General features: G+C 43.2%; 1 protein-coding gene across 1 annotated transcript in view; it reads left to right on the top strand.

The window, feature by feature from the left end:
* Positions 1-19,321, top strand: part of hecw2a (HECT, C2 and WW domain containing E3 ubiquitin protein ligase 2a) — a 109,877-nt gene that overhangs the window by 14,300 nt on the left and 76,256 nt on the right. Inside the window, 9 exon segments of the mRNA XM_034186849.1 lie at positions 2,224-2,290; positions 2,450-2,619; positions 3,814-3,953; positions 4,055-4,155; positions 4,287-5,119; positions 5,660-5,954; positions 7,668-7,760; positions 15,900-16,050; positions 18,939-19,045. Of these exon segments, the coding sequence (XP_034042740.1) occupies positions 2,224-2,290; positions 2,450-2,619; positions 3,814-3,953; positions 4,055-4,155; positions 4,287-5,119; positions 5,660-5,954; positions 7,668-7,760; positions 15,900-16,050; positions 18,939-19,045 (1,957 nt within the window).

The raw sequence follows: 19,321 nt of genomic DNA, 5'->3' as shown, positions 1-19,321 counted from the left end.
CACAGTTTCCATAAAGAGACAAAGAAAAATATTGGTATCTCCTCGTGGTGGACCTCCCATGATGTTATGAGAACTCCGATCTGACAGCTCACTGCTTCACTGATATCATGTGTCAGTATAACACATATAGGCTGGAAACCTGCAGCTGTATTTTTTAACATCTTTTGTACCATAAATGTTTAATCTTTACTTATGTTCACACAATCAGAAACAAACAAACATATCTGCACTCTCACATAGTGTATAAAAAAATTGAATTGCAGGTTTCTAATCCATTTTAACTTACACTCACCCAGTATAAATACACCTCTGCAAAAAATCATATTTTCATCCATAAAATCTTTATAGAACGCTGCAACAAATTATATATATTGTTGAAATGTCTCATACTGTGAATACCTGCTGCACCCCCCAATGGTCTATGTATTAATCTCCCCCCAAAAATTGGTGGAAATCAGCTACATCACCCCGTTGTGCAATGAGAAAGAAGGTGGTGGTGGTGGGTGGGTGGGATCTGCTCCCTTAACTACATCCCCTCCAAAAGGTCATAGTGTCTTTCTGGGCTCATACCCCACACTTCCTCCAAGTTTGAAGAAAAGCATTTTGCTAGTTTTTGCATAATCTGGTTAAAACACACTGAAAACATCCTTGGCAGAATTAATCACAGCTTCATTAATTTTCTATACCTGCTCATTTAAATTAAGGGGGTGGAGGAGACTGGGTGGCTGGAATCTATCGCAGTCCCAACGGTCAACACCCTGGACAGGCCACAAGTCCATCACAGGGCTGACACATTTCAGCAGACAAACAGACTCGCACTCAATTTAACATTTTCACTTCACTGAACCTGCATGTCTTTGGAAGCACTCAGAGGAAACCCGCATAGACACACGGAGAACATGCAAACTCCACACAGAAAGGACTAGATTGGACACGCGCCTGGAACCTTCTTGTTGTGAGACAACAGTGCTGAGACACCATTACAAAGTCTGTGGCTGAAAAAAAAAATACGATATAATCTTCACCTGTGCTGTTGGAAAATGATGCAATGAAGATAGATGGCAAGAATTTTATTTGTCATTATACACAATACAATGACAGTCTGTTTCTCAGTTCTTCATAAGAGATAGAACATACATGCTAAAAGACTAAAAATACAAGTTTAAAAGTGCAGAGAGCAGCAGAAAGTGAGCAGTGTGAGTACGGCTTAACTGGTTGAAATTCTTGCAGTTAATTTTGGAGGAGGAGGTGGGGTGACAGAATTTACAGCTTTTGGGAGCTGTTCCTTAGTCTGTTGGTTTTGCATTTGATGGCTCTGTACCTCCTCCCTGAGGGGAGGGGCAAGAACAAGCAGGGTCCAGGGTTCGATGTGTCCTTGATATTGCAGGTGGCTTTCTTTTGCATTCTGTCAGTATAGAAACCTTCAAAGGATGCACGTGTGGTCCCAGTCACATGCTGAGCACCCCCCCCCCGTTTTGTTCAGTGCAGCTGGCGTGACCACATTAAAGAGCAGTTGCATCAACAGGCTCTCGATGGTTGCACGATAAAGGTCTACCGGCATTTGTTGAGGTTAAGTGACTCGTTGAAATTGTACCTGCAAGAGTATGGCAATAAGACGGACAGAGTGTATGTGATTGTAGCGCATCTCAGAACCATCTGCAAACTGATTTCCACATCGTATTGAAATGAACGTGTCTTACAAAGTCCACATGAAAACATCTTCATAGTCATGATGCACCTTATTGCACGTCGTTATCCAAAACACTCCAAATGGTCGTTTAATATATTGTAAAGTCAGTTAATGCATGAAGCAAGTCACAAGAAAATAATGTGATTTTCTTTGTCAATAAATTGTTTGTCATTTAGCAAGCAAAAATCCCAAGTTTACATCTTTTTGCTTTGCAGGAGGACTGACAGCTTTTATATCAAGATGCATTTAATATTCTTTGGTTTTAGATTTTTGGTTGGTTAAAAAACTCTCTGAGGACGTTGTGGTGAATTATAGGAAAATATGATGACATTATTTTTATATTGATTTCAGTATATTTTATAATCTAAGAAAGTATTCAAATTAAAAAAACAATACAATAATCAGACAGGAGACTTATTTGCTGGACGAACGTTAGAAGTGCAGCACAGAAGGACAAATAGAACTTTCCATGTGCGGTGGAATCCTTTTTTTCATGCTCTTCTTGTGTGGGCGTGGCCTCTCTTTTGTCTCAGGTGGATGGACTGGCAGAGCAGGTGGGCATTGATCATCCTCGGAAACTTATCAGCTTTACGTTGACAGGTGAGAGGTGTGTGTGTGTGTGTGAGAGATTTTAGTGTTTGTTCTTTGTTTAATAAGAAAAGCAAACCAGGAGGGGAAACAGACAGAGGGTTAATGATTCATGTTTCTGCCCAGCTGATTGAGCGTCACGTCTCTAACATTGACCGTGTTTCTTTGCAGATCTCCGTGCCACTGGTCTAAAGAAAGGCATGTTTTTCAATCCAGACCCATACCTGAAGATGTCCATCCATCCAGGGAAGAGGAGTGTCTTCCCCATCTTCAGTCACCATGGGCAGGAACGACGATCCGCCATCATCGCGAACACTACCAACCCAGTGTGGCACGGAGAGGTGACGTGCAGGATTTGAAACTTCCAACTCTCTACTTTGATGTGATCTTTGTAGACATGGTGTTCTCTGTCGGTGCTCCAGGTGGAGCTGCTGGTATTTTAGTGTAACTATAACATGTACTGGTGACACCCGGTGGGTCGGTTGTGCCGTCTGTGTCATCGACCCACGTCACAGCCTCAAATTAGATGACATACTGAAATGTGGTGCTTATGCATATTCCTCTTCTGACATTCCACCAGTTAGTTTGACAGCTGTGGAACTACACATTGCTAGAATTTGTGTCAAGCTGATACAACCCAGTATTTAATGACGGTCCTACCCGGGCTACATATGGACCAATGAGTGAATCAGTAAGTTGTAGATATTGTGAAATCCAGGGAAATACTTTCTCTGTACAAAAATTTTATCTCTTTAGAGTTCTCAATACATGGTAAATAGTCACACCTGAAAACTCTGTCCCACTGAGGTACCTGCACTACTCTGTAGGTAGCTCAACAGATTAGAAATTTAGATGGTGAAGAGACTTAGGACAGGAGTTAGGCTTCCAGTATGTAGGCCTGAGTTTGATTCTAGGTCACACTACCAATCCATGTTCTTCACCAAGACACTTCATCTGCATTATTTCAGTGCACCCAACTGGAAACAGGTACTGACTGTGATTGGGGAAGTCATCTCTGATGAACTAGCATTACATCCACAGGGAGGTGTAGACTTTCATCCCCTTCATGCTACGGCACCAGTAGACCAGTAGGCAACATACACTCATTTGTAGGCATCAAATGCTGATACACTGCCAGAGCCATTTGCACCAGCACACAAGGTTCCTGTTTATACCCTGTTAATTCCCCAAATGATGTTGGTTGATGGTTGAGGTCAAAGTAATGGTTTCGGTTAGCTTAATCATAGTGAGTGTAAAATGCTGACAGCAGTTATTATGCCAGTGGTTGGGCTTAAAGGTGGTCATCAGCAAAGTGACCAAACCTGTGCACAGGTGCCTCTGTGGTACCATGCATTTATCCAAACATCATGCATTCAGTGATCCTCACCCACCTGTTCTCCAGCAGGTCACACCAGTATGTGAAAGGTTACGTCGGCCTCGTTAATCAACACCAGACACTGACTAAACTGTGTGTTTAATGTTTTTAGGTTCACTCGACAAAAATGTGTTAGATGTGTTCTTTTACTTCCCTACAGAAATATACATTTGTGGCACTAATGACAGATATCCTGTACATCGAAATAAAAGACAAGTTTGCCAAAAGCCGACCGATCATCAAACGCTTTCTGGGTCAGCTCACTATACCTGTGCAGCGGCTTATCGAAAAAATACCCGGGTAGGAGACAAAGACATCATATCTGCTCACAGATATAATGATAATTCTACACTAGTTTGGACATATTGGCAGTAATACATGTGGTTTCTTTGGCTGTCCAGAGTCCAGCCTGTGAGCTTCTCACTGTGTCGACGTTTGCCCACTGAACACGTAAGTGGCCAGATGCAGCTCAGAGTGGAGCTCACCTCTACGGGGCCTGATGGTAAGACTTTCTGTGACTTGTAATTGAGACTGCAAGTGTTTATTGTAGGTGTGGTGTCCTGAAAACACGAGCCCAACCTGTCAACCTGCAGTAGCTTTTTTTAATCAGTATTCTCCGACTGGTCTTGACAGGTGCCTCTCCTGACTCCATCGTTGGTATTTCATCCTTGAATGGTGCTCCAGGAACCCCATCAGATGATGAGGACTTGCCCCATCACCTTACTGGAGTGGTCTCAGCAGGTCCCTCCCCTACAGGCTCCCAGGGCTCCCAAGGCACATGGGAAGGTGGAGCAACAGCGCCTGCAGAAAAGGACTTGTCTGTGTTTGGGGGTGAAGGGAGGTTTAGGGAATTTGAAAGCCTGTCAGGTCATGGAATGCTCCAGAGGTCACTGTGTGAAGAGGCCCCCAGGGGCCCTGGGGAAAGACCCTTTTGTGCAGCTTCGCCCCAACTGCGCTCTAGTTTCCCCACCCACACAAGGCTTAGTGCAATGTTGCACATCGATTCAGATGAGGACGAGGAAAGATCAGGAGCCAATGACATCCCGCCGATGCCACTGTCACCACTGTTGTTGAATGGAGACCCTCCAGAGGTTGGTATTCTTGATGAAGATGACCCATTTTCTGAGCTTCAGCAGGAACCTGAGCGATTGGAGCCCTTGCTACTGGAGGTGGAGTCCAGGATTACAGGGGCTCTGAGGGAAGAGGCACCACCTCAGAGTGAGATGGCAGCAGAGGTGGAGGCGGGTCTGGACTTAGAAGATCATTTGGACCAAGATGTATTCTGTGAAGTAGAGGAAGCTGTTTTCACAGAGGCTGCTTTACCAGAGAGTGCAGAAGCCCACGTGGAAGGAAGGGGGCCAGGTGAAGACCCTGCATCAGAGATTGACACCTGTTCCATGGCGACAGCCCCACAGATGGTATTCTCATCACCAGATAGCTGTCCGGTAACCCTGACTACGGCTGTGGTGAGTTCATTGACCTCCTATAGCTTTTGAAAATAATTGATATATTAGGTGGTTCCTCCCAGGTCCTTCTGGCTGATTCCCAACAAAACTAATATGTGAATGACAGTCAAACACAGAATTGCCCTTAAAGGGTTCATTTTTGGCAAAGGTCAAGGTCATTTTCAAAGATAAAATTTTCCATTTTCTTCACTCCAATTTGCACCAAATGTGGCACACATATGGAGGTTTGGTCCAGAACTGTCCAGCAAGGTCAACAACATCTACTCCCACATCCTTTTGCTGATTTCTACCAAACGAGGTATGTCGGTGAAGCTTGACCCCAAAATTGGCCTTAAATAATTAATTTTGCAATGGTCAAAGTCAATAAATCTGACTTTCAAACTAATTTGGACCAAATGTGGCACACACTTAGGTGGATTCAAGAATTGTTCTGGCACGGTTCTGCCAGAAGTGCTGGGTGGAACCAAGGACATATGTACATGGTTGCATGTGTCAATATGACATGTGAATCTTGAATAAGTTTTGAATGTTTTGCACAAGGCCCAGGATGGAGCAGAGGCTGCCGTCGATCCAGGGGGAGGCGTGATTACAACACCACCATTCAGCCAAGCTGTGGACGATGAAGGGGGTGGGTGTGGCATTGTCAGTGATGCTGCAGAAGAAGCTCTTCCAGCTGGTGAACGAGTGCTAGTGGAAGAAACCGGCATCAGGAGGCTGAGTTTGCAGGCTGCTGGAGGCGTGGCTGACCATCAGGAAAGAGAAGAGACAATGCCACATGAGGAGGCAGAGTTCGTGGATTCAGAGCAGGTTGCCATAGAGACCGATGGAGAAGAAGGTACGTTGCCCCAACAAAGTTTCACTTCAAATGCACCAAGAAATGCAATCAAACAGCAAAGGTTTTACCTGGGATATGGTAAAAACAGTTAGAGGGAGAAAAAATTGTGCTACCTGTCTATCTGTATAAATCAACAAATCTATCTATCTAATAGGCAGATATCTACAGTAACCACGTAGGCATCAGTGGTAAGTAAAAAACTCCCTTGGATGTTTTTTGATTGTAGGAAGAAACCGCAAGCAGTCCAGACTCAGAAGGGCGACCAGCCAGCATACCAGGAAATTTGCCATGTTTGTCACTATGACCCCTGGAACTGACAAGTGACTGGGTGCTTGGTTCCATCATCTCTGTTTGCCATGTTGGAACCCTTCTGAGTCTGGTCTGCTTGAGGTTTCTTCCTACAATCAAAAAACTCCAGAGGGACTTTTTCGTTACCACTGTTGCCTACATGGGGGGTTGGTAAGGTTAGGTCTTATCCTTGTGAAGGTCCTTGGGGTGACTTATGTTGTGATTTGGCACTATGTAAATAAATTGAATGAATTCAGCATGTGGTGTTTTTTTCTTTGTTTGTTTGTTTTAGATCCCCCTTAAATGGTTTCTTATGGGGCTTGGCCCAACAGTTTCATGATGATTCCATTAGTAGGTTTGGTTTGTTAACAATCCAACAAACAGATGTGGGAAAAACATTTCCTCTTTGTAGTAATTGCATCTACGAGCTCACTTTTATTAATTTAGAGTTTTTGAACAAAAACACAATCAAAAATTAAATATTCCCTATATCATACTGTTGTTATGTGTCGGATGCAGCCCGGAGAACCGACCATCGTTTGAAGGACCCAGTATAAAATAAGCAGAGCACGGTACAAAGGATAACAGGGTTTAATAAACATAACAGTGATGTGAAAAAATACAAACAAATAAGTGCGCGGTCTGGCGTGGCGGATTTGCGGTGTGCCCCCAGCAGCACAAAATGGTCCGGAGCCAGAACCAGTTCGGACCCAAGGACCCCGCCGACACCCCCCAGGTGGCCGCGACAAACCAAGTCTGTGAAAGAAGAAATCATCATGTGAGTCCACACTCTACACACAGAGGGACCGCTCAAAGGTGTACAAACAGCAAACACTTCCTGGCTTAATTACTAATCAGCTTCCCACCCTGCAGGCATAGAACACCCTGTTCACAAAACTCCACTGCAGTGGAAGCTGATTAAACGACTACCTACAGCTCAATATAATAAGGTGTGAGGGACACCACATTTACTGACTGTATAAATGTTAGTCACAAAATCTAACGTACCTCAGGAAGTGTGCTGACGAGCGTGAGACCTCACCCCCTCCTCTTTCACAGACCATGCATCAAACCTGGACGTTCTCTGCATCCACTGATGATGAGATGGCTCTCGAGACGACGATCTCACCCGTCTGGTCACAAGGTCGAGTCTCTGGCAAATACACACTGTGTACTCCAGACTTAAATGCTACCATGTTCCAATCCATGTAGATGCACCACAGCTGTGAGTCCTGACGAGCTGCACGTGATCAGCCTCAGGTGATCAGGGTGAGGTCCTGATAAACTCAGCTACACAGCCACTCAGTCCCAAATGCGCACCACCTGGGAGGAAAACCAAAAGACAGAAACAAAAGACACACAAAAGCCAGCCAGGCACGCCAGCCACAACAACTGTCCTCTTATCTTTTACTTTTCTTTGTCCAGGTACCCACATCAATGGACATCCTGTCCGTTCACTTCCTTCTGTACGACAAGACATCCACCGGTACCAACGTGTGGATGAACCGCTTCCTCCCAGTGAGTGTGTGTGTCTGCATGCACTGTACTGTTTGCATATTGCGTTTGTGTATTGTGCATGTGTGTCCACAGTGTGGTCAACAGTGACTTTTTTGGCACGCTGATTTGTAACACGGCTTGTAGAGCAAAAATATAATGAGTGAGCGTGTGGCCAAGTCCACCCCAGCCGGCTTGTGTAAGAAATAACTCACGAATAACAAACACCGTCAAGTCGTAGCCCACCAAATTAAAGCACCACATAATGAGGATGAACTGATTAGACAGTTGTTTTTCGTTGGGGGGGGGTTACTTTGGTACACCAGATCAAATGAAAAAGCAGTTTTGTTTAGCATATGTAATATCACATAGAGCTCGGGAGGAACTCAGAGTCGAGCCGCTGCTCCTCCACATCGAAAGGAGCCAGCTGAGGTGGCTCGGGCATCTTTTCCAGATGCCCCCTGGACGCCTCGCTGGAGAGGTGTTCCGGGCACGTCCCATTGGGAGGAGGCCCCGGGGAAGACCCAGGACACGCTGGAGGGACTACATCTCTCGGTTGGCTTGGGAACGCCTTGGGGTTCCCCCGGAGGAGCTGGGGGAGGTGTGTGTGGATTGGGAGGTCTGGGCGGCTTTGCTGAGCTGCTGCCCCTGCGACCCGACTCCGGATAAAGCGGAAGAAAATGAATGGATGGATGGATGGATGGATGGATGGATGGATGGATGGATGGATGGATGGATGGATGGATGGATGGATGGATGGATGGATGGATGGATGGATGGATGGATGGATGTGTCTGCCACCTGGTGGATAGTTAGAGGATGCTGGATTGATTTTATATGTAACTTGGATCTGATTTTGAGTTTGGATGTGACTCAGATCTGATTTTGGTGTTGTGTGTTGGGGGGTGTGGCTGGAGGTTTTGGTGTTGTTTTCTTTTCTTTGCTCCTCAGGTGGCATGGAAGCTGATTTGTCTGTGGAAAAAAGGTGCCGGCTGAAGAATCCTCACCCTCGTCAATATCATGTGAGGCACCTGGGACTGGTGCTCACGTGCAGCCCTAAAGACTTTCAGCTGTAGCGGATAATTGGATGGCGTTCTGCTTTTAAGGCAGGTGTGAATCAAGCAGAACTGCCGGGAACTCGACCTTGTGATGTTCGTTTGTGAGACGCTGAGGACCGCACCTGGGTTTGACACATTAAGCCTGTGAAGCAGGGAAGGGTGAGGACACATGCTGTCAGCACACAGTAAAGGTAATTAACTGTTGGACTAATTGTAGATAGTAACTTGATGTTTTGCTACATAGTATACGTGAAATTATGATGAGAATGGTGTGGCTTGCTTGTCACTGCTGTGGCGTGCAGGATAAGTGATCCTCCACTTATTGTGAGAAGCTGCTCATGTGCATAAAGATAAAAAGTACAGACCTTGATGTGTTGCTGATAGCATGTGTTTTGTGAAAGAAATTGCTATAACTGCTAACGTACCTCACATCTTCTGTGCTTCAACAGAGAGTCAGTTTGTCGTGTCCACCTGGGGGGTGTCTGTTTGATGGTAGTGAGTCCAGGAGCACCGGACTTCTCTCCCCATGAACACTGGAGAGCGTGCCAGCAGTCACTCCTCTTGAAGGACATTGGGTTGGGGTTTTTTGTATAATTTATTTAGGCACAGGTGAAAAATAAATTGTTTCTGGTTATTTTTAGTGCTGGGTCCTGTCTGACGCAGGTTCGCTCCTCAATCTGCGTCGACACATAACATTTGGTTTTGTATGCGATTTAGAGCTGATTTTGATTTTGTATGTGACTTAGTTCTGATTTTGATTTTATATGTGACAGATATGAGTTTGATTTTGTATGTAACAGATCTGATTTAGATTTTGTGTGTGACTTACATCTGATTGTGATTTTGTACATGACGTAAATCTGATTTTGTATGTGACTTAGTTCTGATTTTGATTTTATATGTGACAGATCTGAGTTTGAGTTTGTATGTGACTTGCATATGATTTTGCTTTTGTAGGTGACTTAGATCTGAGTTTGGTTTTTTTGTATGTGACTTAGATCTGAGTTTGGTTTTTTTGTATGTGACTTAGATCTGATTTTGATTTTATATGTGACAGATGTGAGTTTGAGTTTGTATGTGACTTAGATCTGATTTTGATTTTGTATGTAGCAGATCTGATTTTGATTTTGTACATGACTTACATCTGACTTTTATTTTGTATGTGACTTAGATCTGAGTTTGGTTTTTTGTATGTGACTTAGATCTGATTTTGATTTTATATGTGACAGATGTGAGTTTGAGTTTGTATGTGACTTAGATCTGATTTTGATTTTGTATGTAGCAGATCTGATTTTGATTTTGTACATGACTTACATCTGACTTTTATTTTGTATGTGACTTAGATCTGATTTTGATTTTATATGTGACAGATGTGAGTTTGAGTTTGTATGTGACTTAGATCTGATTTTGATTTTGTATGTAGCAGATCTGATTTTGATTTTGTACATGACTTACATCTGACTTTTATTTTGTATGTGACTTAGATCTGATTTTGGTTTTCTATGCAATTTAGAGCTGATTTTGGTTTTGTACGTGACAGATCTGAGTTTGATTTTGTACATGACTTACATCTGATTTTGCTTTTGTATGTGACTTAGATCTGAGTTTGATTTTATATGTGACTTAGAGCTAATTTTGATTTTGTATGTGACTTAGATCTGAGTTTGATTTTATATGTGACTTGGAGTTGATTTTGATTTTGTACGTGACTTAGATCTGATTTTCATTTAGTATGTAACAGATCTGATTTTTATTTTGTATGAGACTTAAATCTAATTTTGAGTTTGGATGTGACTTACAAGATCTGATTTTGCTTTTGTACACGTCTTACATCTGACTTTGATTTTGTATGTGACTTAGATCTGATTTTGATTTTGTATGCAATTCAGAGCTGATTTTGGTTTTGTACATGACAGATCTGAGTTTGATTTTGTACATGACTTACATCTGATTTTGCTTTTGTATCTGACTTAGATCTGATTTTGAGTTTGTATGTGACTTAGATCTGATTTTGAGTTTGGATGTGAGTCATATGACTTAGAGCTGATTTTGGTTTTGTATATGACAGATCTGATTTTGCTTTTGTATGTGACTTAGATCTGAATTTAATTTTATACGAGGTCTATTAGATAAGAAACCGACACTTTAATTTTTTTTTAACTATATGGATTTGAATGACATGCGATTACACCAATCATGCTTGAACCCTCGTGCGCATGCGTGAGTTTTTCACGCATGTCGGTGACGTCATTTCCCTGTGGGCAGGCCTTGAGTGAGATGTGGTCCCGCCCTCTCGGCTGAATTCCTTTGTTTCACACGCTGCTCGAGACGGCGCGCGTTGCTTTATCAAAATTTTTTCTGGACCTGTGAGGAATATCCGAGTGGACACTATTCGAGAAATTAAGCTGGTTTTCGGTGAAAAGTTTAACGGCTGATGAGAGATTATGGGGTGTTTCTGTCGGTGTAAGGACTTCCCACGGAGCTGGACGTCGTGCAGCGCTTCCAGGCGCCGTCGTCGGCCTGTTTCGACCTGAAAACATCCCAATTTAAGGCTTAATTCACCCAGGACGTCGTGAGAGAACAGAGAAGATTCAGAAGAGGCCGGCATGAGGACTTTATGCGGACATTCCACTGTTTAAGGACATTTTGTAATGAAAGACGTACGCGCAAATTCGCCGAGTCGTTTCCATGACGACTCGGCAAATCTGTGTGCGCCGCGACAGGAAAAACACCTCCGTGTTGAAAACCATTTGTAAAATTCAGGCGGCTTTTGATGGCTTTCAACAAGTGAGTAACTGAGAAATTGTTTAACAGCTTGGGCATGTTCCAACTTGCCCGTTAAGGTTTCCAACGGAGGTGTTTTTCCTGTCGCGACCCCCCGCGGTCGGGTCCGGCCCGACGTGCGACTCTGCCCGCACGTTCTTTCATTACAAAATGTCCGTTAACAATGGAATGTCCGAATAAACTCCTCATGCCAACTTCTTCTGAAAGTTCTCTGTTCTCTGACGATTTACTGGGTCAACAGAGCCTGAAATGTGGAAGTTTTCAACTTGAAACGGCGAGACGCTGCCGCCTCGAAGCGCAGATCACCGTCAGGCACCGTGGGCCATCCTTACGGCGACACTACCAGACCAAAATCTCTCATCAGCCGTTAAAATTTTTACCGAAAACCAGCTGAATTTATCGAATGGTGTCCACTCAGTTGTGTCTTACAGTTTTGAAAAAATTTTATCAAACAAAGCAGCAGTCTCTGAGCCATTCATAAACAATGAAAAAAACGACGAGCGGGTGGACGACTCCTCACTCAAAGACTGCCCACAGGCGAATGACGTAACCGACAGGCGTGAAAAAACTCTCGCATGCCCACGAGGGTTCAAGCATGTCTGATGTAATCACACGTGATTCAAATCCATATGGTTTTTGAAAAAAATAATAAGGTCAGATACTTTTCTAATAGACCTCGTATGTGACTTGGAGCTGATTTTGATTTTGTAAGTGACTTAGATCTGATTTTGATTTTGTACATGAGTTACAGTAGATCTGAGTTTGATTTTGTATGTGACTTCGATCTGTGTTTTTTCCTGACAGTGTAAAATATCGCAAGTCACATGGAATCTGATTTTTTTTTTTTTTTTTTACTGTTCTGATGTAGGTCACTTCCATGTTTGGTCCTGAATCAGATACAGGCCTGATTTTTTTTTTCACTCATTTGTTAGTCATTTTATGATTTTTTTATTTATTAATTTTTGGCAGTGTGACCTCAAACTGAACGCTCAAGTCAAAGTTCTTATAGCTTTGATGTCACTTTTGATTGATGTTTGTCACTTATTTGCAGAGGTGGCGCTCACTGCACAGCTCATATCTCCACATAAGTATCGACCCATGCTCTTGACATCCTGAGATTAGGGATGAAATCCAGTTCAGTTCAGGTTTCCACCACTCCTGGCTCAGACCACAGCATGCAATGACAGTGTGCACTCATCACTCACAGAGCTGTTGGCACACCCGCTCCGGCGGTCAGAGACGCTGTTGTTGTGGAGTCAGCAGCTGATTTGAAATAAAGTTTTCAAAATGCTTCCTAGTCCAGGCCCTTAGAGACTAACTTGTGCAGGTTTGTCTACAAGCATGAATTTAGCCCACGTGTGGACCAAAACATACATTTTCATTTTTCGCTCACTCAGGGCCACCATATCAGTCAAATCCAAGTTGGCCACCGACCGACATCATAACTTCATAACCGAAAGTCATAGAACAAGGAATGAAGGCATTTTTTATGGGTTTTTGACATCGAGGATTCCAAATCTGTTGTTTGTTTTGACGTTCACGGTCAGGAAAACACTTTGTGATATTGCCATCCATTATATCTGCTCTCATCTTGGACCCTCCAAGTCTGTGTCAGTGCCACTCTTCCATGCTCTCACAGGATGTGACATGACAGGGATGACAGTGGTATGTGGTTTCCGTACTGGACATCAGTCACAGATGCTAGTAAGGCCTGCTCCATCCTCCTGCACTGTGGCTGCGAGAGATCTTGCACAGGAACCTGAAAATGCAGGCAGAGCTGGAGTCCACTGCACAGGGCTGTGCATGTGTGAAGGTGGATGTGTGAACAATGACGACACCTAGAATAAATCTTTCAGCAGTGAGGTTTTCTTATAGTTGCTATGTGATTGGTGCTCAGCACCCTTGTGAGGTAGTATTCTCGCATCTGGCTACATTTACGTTGTTCACATCAGAAGGCAAATGGCTTCCAAAATTGAAATTAGTCTGGTCTACATGTGGGCCAGATATGATTTGGAAATGCCACACGTTTAACCACTAAATCAGCCAAGTGGTGTTCTGTATGCCCTTGGGGGTTATCCTGGCTGTGACTCAAAAACAGAGGTCAAATTTGGAATCCTTGATGTCAAAAACCTATAAAAAGTGTCTTCATTCATGATCCTGCGGCTTTCGGTTATGAAGTTATGTCGGTCCGTGGCCATCTTGGATTTGGTCAATATGGCGGCCCCCAGTGAGCGTCTGGGTTGGCGCCCTCCAAAAATGAAAAAGGTATGTTCTGGTCTACACCTGGGCCAAATTTCATGCTTGTAGACAAAACTGCACAGTACCCCCTAGTGACTCCCCAAAGGCCTGGACTAACCTTTGGTTTCCTCCGTGTGATACTGAAACATAACAAAACAGAAGTGAAGTATCTGAGGTTGGGGTGTTCTGATCCACAAACAGTGCTTAAAGAATAAGTACAACTTGTGTTATTTGTAGGTTCCTTGTACATCCTACTTTGTGTTACTTCTTAACTAAACTTTGACAATGATAATGATGATTAACTGATTTGATGGTTAATTTTGATGCACACATTCAGTTGGAGCAACAGTTGTGCACATCTAAAATATCATAGATGTCATGTACCTGCTGAATACTGCCACCTACTGGATGGTCCAGGAATATGCACCCATACCAGATGAGTTTCTTATTTCAAGGGTACAGTTGGCATATAATTTCTACATTGATTGTTATGAAGGTGTGAATAAAAATGATCTGAATATTTGCTGTCACTGTGAGTAGAATATGTTATGTGTCATTAAAGGGATGCTTCTTGATCTTTTTTAGCCGAAGCTGTATTTTTACATGTTCTGGAGGTTATGTCTTCATTTAGAACAAAAATGAATTTAATCAACACATCATTTATTTTACAACTACAAAAAAGATTGTTGCAGCAAGCAGAAACTACTGAACAGAAGATGATGAATTACAAAAGTCATGATGGACAATACAGAAATAGTGGATTTTTTTTAAATAGTTGCACTAAAAGAACAACACCTAAAGCTCCAAAACTATGCACAAGTAGACCTAATAAATGTCTTAAAATAGTCCATCCAACACAAAAAGACATGTGGCTACACATGTTGAGTTAATAATCCACTTATTATTATTATTATTATTATTATTATTATCTTTGCCTATATACTGGAATAAGGGAGAGAACTGTTCAAATTATTGTTTATTACTTCCCATTTCAATCATACTCACAGGTGATATGTTCGTCCCCACACTTTGATCTGGCGATTTGCGCAGTTTATAGCTGCACATGAAGGTATTTTTTTAAACAAAATTACAAAGAATAAAGTTTCGTGTGCCTCATTAGAGATCAATAGAAAAGAGCGTTCAGGAGTAGGATATGGGAGTGGTAAAATGGCAGCTGGTTTACTTCAAAAATATTGGCCAGTGAGCGATCCAGTAATATATAGAGATCAGTGTTGTATGGTTACAAGTTGACCGTGGAGGAGGGGCTTGATCAAAGTCAAAGTGTCTTTATTTGTCTCCTTAAGGAGAAATCTGCCTTGGACAGAGGGGTCTGCAACACAACAACACATCCGGTACATAGCACCCATACATCAAAAACAACAACATAGTAAGTCAAAGTTAAAATATAAATACACAACATTATTAACATCTTTGTGCAAATTCTGCAATCCTTATGCTATCTTCCCTGAACTATCTGCTGATTTATGAGCTTCACTGATAATGGAATAAATGAATGCTCATATCGATTGTATTTACGAAGAGGAACCCTGTACCTCCTTCCTGAGTTAAGTAAAATATATTCAGAGTGCAGCACATGAGACGCATCTGTTAAAATATTATCTGCACATCTGAGAACTGCCTGTTCAAACAACTCTTGGGGAGCTACAGGTACCACCATACCCATGATTTTTGCCAGCGATCTTAATCAGATTTAATATTTGAGTTTTTGATTATCTATTGATGACTAGAAGCAGTTTCCTTTTAGTTCTTCTTGTCCCCTCCAGTATCATTAATTAGGTTATTAGCTTCTGCTTGCTGTGGTGGTGTTTGCTTTTTATATAAATTGTATGCTGATTAAATTCATTTTTGTCCCAAGTAAAAAGATGACTCAGAGCATCTAACATCATGTGGACCTGCAGAAAAAAACAGGGCCAAAACTCAGCAGAATAAGTGCTGTTTGATACTAGAACGTTATGAAGGAGTGTTCTTTTAAGTGGCGGTTGGTTTCAGTATTTTTTCTACTTTGTTTGTCCCATGGCATTAAACGGTGTCTGTGTATGTCCACTATTTCTTACTTTTTTAGACTGGGAGGCTCGTATAGACAGCCACGGAAGGATCTTCTTTGTAGACCACGTGAACAGGACCACCACATGGCAGCGTCCCACGGGTCCCCCTGCCCCACAGGGCCTGACCCGCTCCAACTCTATTCAGCAGATGGAGCAACTCAACCGCAGGTGGAGTTTTTTCAGTACAACTACAGAGTCTGATATGGTGGCCATTTCATCAGTGCACTTTCTTGAAAACAGAAGGGTTTGTGTTCAAAACCAGCTTAGTGCTGGTGGCCTTTGTAGCCACCACGACCCTACAGTCATCAACAGAACGTCACAAGCAACTTTTTGTTTTTTGTTATGGTCATTTTAATGCTGCTAGATGGAGAAGAAAATCTGTATCAAGGCTATTTTGGCCAAAATTGAAATCACAATTATTGAACATGATTGATTACTCATTGATTGTCAAAACATCCTGCATTTATTGTTTGTTTGTTTTGTTTTAGTTGTGGATTTTCTTTAAATCTAGCTTTATATTATTGAAATGAAAACAATTTAAAAGTAAAATAATCACTCTTAGCCAACTGGGACTGGCTTGACCTGGGAAGGATGAATATGCGCCGTTTTTCCACAGTTATTTAGTTCAAAAATACTCTCGTCAGCATTGTGCAGGCGATCTCAATAAATATCACAACTCAGACACTTTGAATCTGACCTTATCTGTGTGAAGAAGAAAATGTTTGTTTACTGATGATAGTATGATTATGATTATGATTTGGATCTTTGCTGCATCAATTTTTTTTTCCAGAAACTGTGAGAGACCTCCAGCTGGACACCGTTCGAAAAATTAATATGGTTTCAGGGACGACTTTATGGGGATTAAACAGATTAAGGAGTGATCCAGACGGTTTAAAGAACGCCCACAACTGCTGAGAGCGCGGCAGGCTCCCAGCCCCCATCGACAGGCTGACACCCCGCTGGAACAACCAGATCATTTCCAATGTGAAAGCTTTGTTGATCCGGGACCTCGTCTGACTTTCACAAAAAGACAGAAGATGTGGACATCAGCACTTTTTCCGGCACATTCCACCATTACAGGAGTTTTTTTCATGGAAAGAAAAGCCGAGGGACGTGCCACAGAGCCGTTCATTATGCGGGACAAAACCACCTCGGTGTTGGTCTCTCAGGACGGCTTTCAGGTGGATTTCAGACGGATTCCGGTTGCTTTCCAGTCGTGTGAATATCCGATTGTGATTGTGCATGAGCTGGACATGCCAGAACATGTCCCGTGAGGCTTCATCACGGCGTTGCTTTGCACCGAGCGGCTGTACCACGACGCGCGGAACTCCTCCGCACGTCTGTCTTAATGTGCTGGAAAAGTGCTGCTGTCCACATCTTTTCACAATTCCTGTGCTAGTCAGATGATATACCGGATCAAGACAGTGTCCAGTTTAAAAATGAACGGCACATTTCACTGTTACAGGAGTTTTTGTCATGGAAAGAGAAGCTGCTCCACTGCGCGTCGCGGTGCAGTTGCTCGGTGCAAAACAACGCCGTGATGAAGCCTCACGGGACATGTTCTGGCATGACCAGCTCATGCACAATCACAATTGGATATTCACACGACTGGAAAACAACCGGAATCCGTCTGAAATCCACCTGAAAGCCGTCCTGAGAGACCAACACCGAGGTGGTTTTGTCCCGCGTAATGAACAGAGCCGTGGCGCGTCCCCCTGCTTTTCTTTCCATGAAAAAAACTCCTGTAATGGTGGAATGTGCCGGAAAAAGTGCTGATGTCCACATCTTCTGTCTTTTTGTGAAAGTCAGACGAGGTCCCGGATCAACAAAGCCTTCACATTGGAAATGATCTGGTTGTTCCAGCGGGGTGTCAGCCTGTCGATGGGGGCTGGGAGCGTGCCGCGCTCTCAGCAGTTGTGGGCCGTCCTTAAAGCAGCAGTAACACCCCGTAATCTGTTTAATCCCCATAAAATCGTCCCTGAAAGCCATATTAATTTTTCGAACGGTGTCCACCTGGAGCTCTCTCACAGTTTCTGGAAAAAAATTGATGCAGCAAAGCTCCAAATCGTTCAGACATTTATTCACAATAAAAAATAGACGAGAGGGTGGACCACACCTCACTCAAAGCCTGCTCACAGGCGAATGACGCAACCGACAGGCATGAAAAAACTCACACATGCGCACGAGGGTTCAAGCTTGTCTGACGCAATCACACGTGATTGAAATCCATATGGTTTTTTAAAACAATAATAAGGTCGGATACTTTTCTAACAGACCTCGTAAAAGTGCTTCTGCTAAAAGGGGCCAAAATAGGAATTTTTAAAAGAAAACACTGCAAGTTTGGGGACTTTGGTCTGAGGGTTACGCTCTAATCAGAGTCTCTGTAGATTCTTAGTCATCCAGGCGAAGATCGGAAGCTTTCTGAAGTTTAGTCGAGGCAACTGGACTTCTTGTTTATCTGGGAAATGTTTTGCCACAAGGGAACACCCAGATAGACTCCAGGGCGGGGCCCTCCATTGTCAGCCATAAGACGTCATAAATGTGAGCAGTCAGCAGTGGGTGTGGTTTCACTGGAGGTCGTCAGAATCACTTCCATCCTCACAGGGTTGTCAGGCTGATGTCCCTTTGGGGGAGGAGTCAAGTGGTTCTGATTTTTCTGCAAAGGGATGAAAGGAAAACTTTGTAAGTTGTGGAAGGGAGATGTCTCAGACCTCCACCCGTGTTGAGGGAAGGCCTTTCAGTTCTGACATGGATGGGTTCCTTTACCCCTCGGCTGAGTCCTGACCAGAGGACCTGCACTTCCTACGTGGGGTCGTCTGTTTGTGTGATGCCTGTTTGTTTCTCTAACGTAGAGGTCAGAGCACTCCTCACTGCAGTGGACCGGAGACACCACATTGCGTTTCTTCTGCAGTGGAATTGGATCTTCAAGTTAGACAAGTCTCCCCCCCAGTTTGATTGTGTTTATGGAGACTTTTGGGACCTGCAGTAATGGTTCCTATTCTTAGACGGTCTCACTTTAGTCAATGTTTCCCTGTTTTTTTGTTTTTTTATTCCAGGTACCAGAGCATCAGGAGGACAATAACGAACAGTGATCGTTCTGAGGAGAACACAGTCGACCTGCTTCCTGAACCAGACACTGAACTGATGCCACATTCTATTTCTGGTCAGCTCCACTACAGTTACCACATGAAATCCAAACAACAGTAGAACAAATTAGACATGTCACTGAACTCTGTATCTTTACTGGGAAAAATGAGGTTCCACACAGTAAATATTGCTGAGTAAAGTTTACTCTGCTGGGATCACATTTGAGCCCAGTCTAAATACAGTAAAAACACTCTGTTGTAGAGCTGATTTACTGTGCAGGTCTCTAACTGCTGTTTCTCTGCATAATGGTAACATAGCAGAATTCTGATGCAATGACATCCTTAATATCACT

The sequence above is a fragment of the Thalassophryne amazonica genome, chromosome 14 (genome assembly GCF_902500255.1).
Source record: "Thalassophryne amazonica chromosome 14, fThaAma1.1, whole genome shotgun sequence".
Taxonomy (NCBI): Eukaryota; Metazoa; Chordata; class Actinopteri; order Batrachoidiformes; family Batrachoididae; genus Thalassophryne; species Thalassophryne amazonica.
Note: the sequence above shows the minus strand (reverse complement) of the source record. Positions and strands in the feature narration are given on the sequence as shown.